Here is an 8601-nt window from a genome sequence, read left to right on the forward strand (position 1 = left end):
AACTGTTAGTTGAAAAGAGTGTTTGGGTGTTGGTGGTTCGACCGAGAATCCATCATTTCCGAGTGGTATTTTTCCCGAAAATTCACTCAGCTTCGAATAGCGATCCCGTCGTTATTTCCGTTTCCGATGTGTGCTTGTAATGTGGCGTACGTTTGTGTATCCTGAAGAGGGTAATTATAATAGTCCAGTGAGAAAAAACTATCCAGTGAAAACGAAAATGTCTGACGAAGAGGTGAAATTGTTAGCGCATAAACGTGGGCAAGTGAAAGCGAAGGTGACGCGTTTAAGAAACTCGCTTAAAGCTGCCGATGAAGAACCCACGAATTTTTCCATGCCTCAGCTCAGAGTGTTCTCGAAAAATCTAGAAAACCATTACCGTGAATTTAATGAAGTGCATGATGCTCTCATTAGTGCCTGTGTTCCTAATCAGAGAGATAGCCAAGATAAAAAATACGAAGAATTCGAAGTTTTATACAATGAAACATGTGTAGTGATCGAAACATTGAAGGATAATTTATCTGCAACTCCAGCCGCTATTCCTGATCAAGCAGGAGGAACACAGGTAATTGTGCAACAGCAAGCATTAAGGGCCCCCTTGCCTACGTTTAATGGGGAGTATGAAAATTGGCCTCGCTTCAAGTCAATGTTTCAAGATTTAATGCGAAGATCAGCTGATTGTGATGCCATCAAATTGTACCACTTGGAAAAATCGTTGGTCGGTGCTGCTGCTGGTGTAATTGGTTCCCAAACCATCCAAGATAACAATTATGAACAGGCATGGAATATTCTGGAAGAAAGGTATGAAAATGAGCGGCTAATTATTGACTCCCATATTCGTGGTCTTCTTAACCTGAAAAGAATGACTAAAAAATCATCTAAAGAGCTTCGGGAACTGTTAGATGAATGCTGCCGCCATGTCGATAGTCTAAAGTTTCTGAAACAAGAACTAACCGGAGTGTCCGAATTGGTTATCATCAACGTGCTGACTAATGCGCTAGACAAGGAAACGCGTGAGCATTGGGAATCATCTTTAACGCATGGACAGCTGCCAAGCTACAGTAACACTATCGAGTGTTTGAGAAGTCGATGTCTTGTTCTTGAAAGGTGTGAGACGGCTAATCCTTCATCAGTGCCAGTCAAACCTACCGTGTCTGGTAAGATGAATTTGTTCCCGAAGCAATTCCACAAAACAGCGCATGCCGTCACGTCTGCTGTTGTAGTAACATGCGAGCTGTGTGGGGGACAGCACCCTAATTTCAAATGTGGTATTTTCCGTGATATGACGATTGCACAACGAATCTCCAAAGTGAAAGAAGCGAAACTGTGTTTCAACTGCCTCCGCAAAGGCCACCGTAGCAACACGTGCCAGTCCGAAAAGGTATGCGTAAAGTGCGCCCAGAAACATCACACTTTGTTACACATAGAAAAAAGTGATGATGTTATTGAGTGTTCTGAATCGTCGTCAATATTAAACAACACTTCTCCCCGAGATCGTGCCAGCTCTGTGCCAGTTCCAGCTTCGAACGCATTGGTTAATCAAGTTTCCAGTTCCCATCAGAATCGTTCCATTTCGAAGGAAGTATTTTTGCTAACAGCCGTTGTCCAGCTAGTGGATGAAAGTGGTTGCACCCATCGTTGTCGTGCGTTGTTGGATTGTGCGTCACAAGTTTGCCTCATCTCTCAGGATATGGCCGATAAACTTGGGAAACGATCTTGGTCAACTAACACTGAGGTAAACGGTGTAACAGGAAAAAGTTGTGCCAACAAAGGTATAATGGTTACAGTGGCCTCTAGCTACAGTGAGTATAGTTTGGATGTACCATGCCTTGTACTGCCAAAAGTTAGTGGAATGATTCCTACAAGAAAGATTGATATCAAAAAATGGCATCTCCCAGCCAACATAGAATTGGCTGACCCTGAGTTCTTTTTACCAAACCGCATTGATCTTCTCATCGGGAATCAATTCTTTTTCCGTCTCCTCAAATCGGGTCAGTTAAGGATTTCCGACAATTTACCCATTCTCCAAGAAACCGTCTTTGGCTGGGTGGTTGCCGGTGCAGCTGATGTTCCTGAACATCGTTTTGTATTCTCTCACGTGATCACCGAAGAAGATTTGGCTGCTTCTATTCACAAGTTTTGGGCCATCGAAGAAGTAATTAACCTGTCGTTTCCATCCGTCGAAGAGCAACAAGTGGAAGAGCATTTCGTGAAAACCCATCGCCGCAACGAAACAGGTCGTTTCGTCGTACGTCTTCCATTTCGAGACTCTGTAAGTCATCTTGATACCAATCGTGCCTTAGCGTTGAAACGGTTTTATCTACTCGAGAAACGTTTAAGCCGCCACCCTGAACTAAAACAACAGTATGTATCATTTATTAATGAATACGAAACACTTGGCCATTGCCACGAGATTTTTGAAGAGAACGATGCAGCTGGATCACAGTGTTATTTCATGCCTCACCATGCTGTATTAAAACCAACCAGCACAAGCACTAAACTGCGTGTGGTGTTTGATGCCTCCGCCCGATCATCAAAGTTATGTTTGAATGACGTCCTTCAAGTAGGTCCGACCGTTCAGAATGATCTGTTCTCCATTCTTCTCCAATTTCGCCGACATCGTTTTGCCTTTTCCGCTGATATTGCCAAAATGTACCGGCAAATTTTGGTTGATGATCGTGATAGCCGCTTCCAGCGAATATTTTGGAGAAGCCAACCTTCCGAGCCGTTGCGCATACTCGAACTCACAACAGTGACCTATGGCACAGCGTCGGCTCCGTTTTTAGCAACAAGATCTCTTGTACAATTGGCTGAAGATGAGCAATCTGAATTTCCTGATGCCGCAAAAGTAGTTCGTGAAGACTTTTATATTGACGATGTCCTTTCTGGAGCCAATACTGAATCAGAAGCCATTAGCCTCAGGAAGGACTTGCAGAAAATACTAGCCAAAGGAGGTTTCGATATTAGGAAATGGTGTTCAAATTCAGAAGTAATGCTCGCTGAAATACCTGAGGGTGAAAGAGAAAAGCTGCTGCAGATTGATGATGCCAATAATACAGTTAAGACGCTGGGATTACAGTGGGATACTCGCAACGATCAGTTTCGATATTTCTTCCAGTCAGTTGAGTATAATGTTCCTGTGCCAATCACCAAACGATATGTGCTTTCACAGATTTCCAAATTATTTGATCCGCTTGGCTTTGTGTCACCAGTAATAGTAAAAGCCAAGGTGCTAATGCAAACGTTGTGGTCCCGCAAGCTTGAGTGGGACGAGACCCTTCCAGATGATTTGCTTTTGCAATGGCGTATTTTGTACAATTCTTTGCGTTTCCTAAACCAAATAAAACTGCCAAGATGTATTATACCGTATCATGCCGATACATTAGAAGTTCACGGTTTTGCCGATGCTTCGTTATCAGCTTATGGAGCTTGTTTATATTTGCGTGCTACCGGTGTAGAAGCCAAATGTAATCTCCTCGTTAGTAAGTCGAGAGTTGCTCCTCTAAGTCCCATGACTATCCCTCGTAAAGAATTATGCGCAGCTCAGTTGTTGGTGCGATTGCTTATGAAGTCTATTCCTGCATTGAAATTTCCTGTCTCTAAGATTGTGCTATGGTCGGATAGCCAGATCGTTTTGGCTTGGCTTCAAAAGGATCCGAGTCGCTTAGATGTTTTCGTGCGCAACCGTGTTGCGGAAATCACCAAATATACCAATCAATTCTCTTGGCAATATGTTCGATCAGCGGATAATCCTGCAGATTTGATTTCCCGAGGACAACTTCCAGTGGAATTAAGTCAAAATGAATTATGGTGGAGTGGTCCACGTTTCCTGTGCCAAATCCCTTACAATGTTGCTAGCTCTGAAGTTATTCCAGACGAAGAGCTTCCAGATCTAAAGGTCGAAGCGGTTGTCAACTTGGCGACAATCGAACTTTTGCCAGTCTTTACTGCCTACAGCTCATTTCGAAAAATGCAGAGGATTATTGCTTGGGTTCTACGATTCATCAAAAATGCAAGAACTCAGGAGAAGAAAAACCGACAGCTGTCTAAATTTGTTTCCGTAGCAGAAATGAGAGTGTCACTGAAGGCGATCGTGAAAGTTATCCAATATACCGAGTTTCGTGAAGAAGTTCAGAATCAGAAGGCTGCCGACTCGTCCAAAAGACTTGCTGGACTATGTGCTACGATCGATGATGGAATCTTGAGAGTTGGTGGTCGTCTAAAACACTCTAATCTGCCTTTCGATGCCAGGCATCAAATGATCCTTCCCGGTCACCATTTCGTAACTAAACTAATACTCCGCGCTCTTCACGAAGAAAATCTTCATGCCGGTCCTTCAGCCCTTCTTGCTATATCGCGTCAAATGTTTTGGATTTTAAAAGCGCGTTCTACAATCCGAGGAGTTACTAGAAGCTGTATCGCCTGCTTTCGAACGAATCCTAAGAGAATAACTCAATTGATGGGAGTACTGCCAGAACCTCGAGTAAACCCCGCTATGCCGTTTGAAAATACTGGAATTGATTTCGCTGGTCCTATAGCAGTCAAAGAAGGCAAGTATCGCCCGAAGATTGTTAAAGGATATATTGCTGTTTTTATATGCCTTGCAACCAAGAATGTGCATCTTGAGTTATTGTCAAGTCTTAGTACCGAAGCGTTTCTTGCTGCACTTGATCGCTTTGTGAACCGTCGAGGTATGGTTAAGAGCATTCTCTCTGATAACGGTACTAATTTCGTCGGCGCTTCTAATGAACTTCGAGGGTTATATAAGCAATTACGATCTGAGACAATGCAAGCCAAGATCAATGATTTGTTGCTTCCGCGAGAAATCCAGTGGAGCTTCATTCCCCCAAGAGCTCCCAACTTCGCAGGCTTAGTAGAAGCTGCTGTGAAGAGCGTAAAAACTCATTTGAAAAGGACATTACAAAATGCCAAATTAACGTTTGAAGAGTTTGCTACTTTATTGACGCACGTTGAAGCCATTTTAAATTCCCGTCCATTATATGCGGTTTCTGATGACCCAAACGATCCGTTACCGATTTCTCCAGCTCATTTGCAGTTAGGAAGAGCTTTACAACCAGTTCCCAAGCCAACACTTTTGGATGTTAACGAAAATCGATTATCCCGTTGGCAATATTTGACGTTGCTCAGAGATCACATTTGGAAAAGATGGTCAAAGGAGTACCTTTCTACGCTTCAGTCTAGAGGTAAATGGGTCAAATCCACTGCTAATATTGAACCAGGTATGATAGTTCTGCTGATAGAAGATAATCTCCCACCGCTATCCTGAAAGTACGGCAAGATAGTGAAAACCTACCCCGGTCCTGACCAGCTTGTTCGAGTGGCCGATGTAAAGACCGCTTCAGGTGTGTTTAAAAGAAGCATTGCTAAGCTAGCTCCTTTACCAATTAAGGACAATGATGAACTTCAAGATTGTCTGGATGCCGCGGTGCTATCCACTCTTCAGTTTTGAAGTCTTCGATCTTCAACCCGGGGAGAATGTACGCAACGAAGCGTGTAATTATAATTGCTTCGGAAAATTCCACTGTTTCCAGCCATTCGAATGTTCCCGAGTATTCCAAGTGGAAAAAACCAAACACGACATTTGCCAAACGATCGAGCATCGATCCTTCCCGAAGCATGCACTCACTTGAAAGCAGAGAGAAGGAAACAGCAGTAAATATTTTGTCCCTCCACGCGCCGACAGGATAACAGCGACGAACACGCGAGCGATTGCGCGATGCTCATTGGTTTTTTCCTACCACGCCACACACGCGCCGCGCATCTGGAACTTTCCGAGTGCTATAAACCGATGCCACCAGTAGATGTAAGTTAGTTAAGTTTTGAATCTTGTTAAGTTCGCATCGAGAAATAAAATATTAGAAAATTTTCCATCCTGTGCTTTGTGATCCGAACAAAAATACAGTCCGCCGTGTAAATCCTTTCCGTTTCGCGTTCAATGTTGGTGTCTGCCTGGATACGCAACAGTATGCTTGCCGTACTCTCATTTGGGTGGTTGGGGACAAGCGGAACCCATACAAGTTTATAGTACTCGACTTAAGCTTTAAGATGAAGCACTGATTTCATAAATCCGCTTGCCCCATTTTACCCCGTGGGCTCGTGAAGCTATGGAAATTTAAAGCTTGAGTATGCGATAACTCAGCAAGTAAAGGTCCAAGAGACTTGCGGTCTTCTGCAAAAACATGTATTTTGAGAACATCGATAATTAAGTAGAACATTGTATTCTTGTAAAATGGTACTAACAAAAGCCAAGCAAGAAAAACCAAGTTTTAAAGAATATGCCCTATAGTTCAGCACTCGATAAAGATAGAAATTTTATTTCTTCACCTAAGTTGCTTGTTTTTACAATATTTACAACTTTGCCGAAGAAACTATGTCTATATTTCCTAACACAAAAAGTTATTTTTTTATTTCCATTATAGTAAGCGATGACTAACTTTTGACAGTTTTAGATATTCGAACGAAAGTGCTGAAGACCACAAATGAAAACAAGAGACACTAGGAAAAAAGTTCTACTTTTCGCTCTTTTGGACTACTGTGCGGTGGAGATCGCTTTACCATCGTACTATGACCAGACTGACCACGTTCTTACTCAGATCTGAGTTTGTTCTCTCTAACATAGCAAACATGCGTTCCCTACGGGATGCGGATTTTGATTCTGACCATCACCTAGTTGCAGTATATGTGCGCTTAAATATGTCAATTGTGTACCAAACATTTCAAAGCCGTCTTTCTTTGTTGATTAGATAGCTAGACAACCGGAAATGTGCAGACAACTACGCGCGAGTACTGGAAAAGGTACTGCCTTTTTCCAAAGCGTTAACTGTCTTAACCCTCGAAGATCATGAACGCGCTTTCCCAGGTTAGGAGTGGCGCATGATAGTAATCCCACTGTAGGGTGGATTGCCGTTTCCTTATGTAACCGTCGGCCTAGTCTCCGTCCAAGATTTAGGAGACTGTCGCGCGCGGTAAAATGTATGATAAATGTCACGAAATAAAATGTCAAGAAAATAGTGGAAATACTCTATTGCAAACAGCTTTCCCCGGCGACGTACGCAGCCACGCGTCAACGGTTTCCACCCACCCACCACCAGGGGGCGGAAAATGGAGTCCAGCTAGCGTGGATCGAGTATGTCAGGAAAACGATCAGCCAGAGAGAGAGAGAGAGTGGGGTTCTTGGCGCGAAGAAAGGTCACAGGTCGTTGGACAAAAGCTAATCGAAGCCATTACCTTGTCTGAAGCCAAACCGTCAACGTGCACAAATTCAAACAGACAGACAAAATTAGACCAGAAGTTCAGTTTGTTAAAATACACGATAGAAGTGAAAGACAGAAATTACCGCAAGATTGAAGGAAGAAAGGAAAGACGTGTATAACAAAGCAAACAACAGGTATGGCTATTCAGAAATATTCTACCATAGTCCCGACCTTGACCGCCTTGAACCGGATGCTAAAAACCCCTCTCGCACTTAGGACCCCTGTGCTTACCCTGTGCTTACCCTGTATTTACCCCGATTAACTGACGTTACCAACGTGACTCGGAACGAGACCTGGGTTGTACCGAATTTGGTCCTCACGTCCGCCGCTGCCACCACGATCGTCAACCCCGAAGCTGAGAGAGCGTCCCTGCCATCGACGCCATCGCAGTAACGTCGCGTCGTCGCCATCGCGCTTGACAGAAGCCCTGAGTGAGCCCGCAGTCGGAACGCCGGAGGTTAGCCGTCGAACCCCGTTCCAACGTCGCCAACGTCGCAAGGGAATCCCGGTTAGCATCACCACCGGAGGTGAAATCCCGAAGCCCAAAAGGTAGGAGTTACCTAGTCGAAGAATCCGTCAATAAACGCGAATAGTTTGAGCAGAAGGTTTCAAGTGTTTTCTTGACAGTAAGTCGCGATCGTTTGGCGTCCCTGAGGCTTGATTTAGGGGGTCTCGTAAATGCTGGGTAGTTACGACCCCGTCAGTTACACTTACCAGGCGCGCCGTTCTACGATAGGTTAGGGGCGGCATACAACTGTGCTTGATCCGGAGTCAGTGACTGATTTTTGAAACGGTGTGTCTCGCGCGCTGTATCTAGAACGGATACCCTCTCGGCGAAACTAGGCATCGAAGCTCTAGTAACGCGGCATGCTTAAAACACTTATACGTACTACGAACAATTTAAAAAACGAATTCAAAGAGAGTTACAGAGCTCAAAGAGAGCAGCAAGAGAGAGCTGTAGCTTTACCAAACATCAAGGTCGAGGTTGGTGCTCGACAGAAGAGGGTAGAACGCTGGATCCGCGCAGTAATCCTATTTCGGGCATGACATACAAGCATCACATTTACTAAAGGAGAACGTCGGATTCGTATTCTATGGAAACGAATGACGTGTGTCATTAGGTAGCGGCCCATTAATGACCGTCGATGCGTGTTGAGTATTAAAGGCAAATTTCTGGACTACTTCTGACGTAAAATACCGTAAATGACAATAGACGTAAAATGCCGCAAATGACAACAAAAGAAGTGGCTGCAGAGTGCTTCTGGAAATCTGACTAGTCGGCGAGCGACTTGGAGAGAACCTGGAAGCACATCCACGATGAGATCAGTAC

The 8601-nt window shown here is 44.1% G+C and overlaps 1 protein-coding gene across 1 annotated transcript; it reads left to right on the plus strand.

Moving 5' to 3' along the window:
• Positions 1 to 217: 217 nt before the first annotated feature.
• Positions 218 to 5648, plus strand: LOC128735691 (uncharacterized). Its single transcript, XM_053830174.1, has 2 exons — positions 218 to 3475; positions 5550 to 5648. Exons 1-2 carry the CDS (start codon positions 218 to 220, stop codon positions 5646 to 5648), a joined length of 3357 nt encoding a protein of 1118 aa, XP_053686149.1.
• Positions 5649 to 8601: the final 2953 nt, after the last annotated feature.

The sequence above is a fragment of the Sabethes cyaneus genome, chromosome 2, assembly GCF_943734655.1.
Source record: "Sabethes cyaneus chromosome 2, idSabCyanKW18_F2, whole genome shotgun sequence".
Lineage (NCBI taxonomy): Eukaryota > Metazoa > Arthropoda > Insecta > Diptera > Culicidae > Sabethes > Sabethes cyaneus.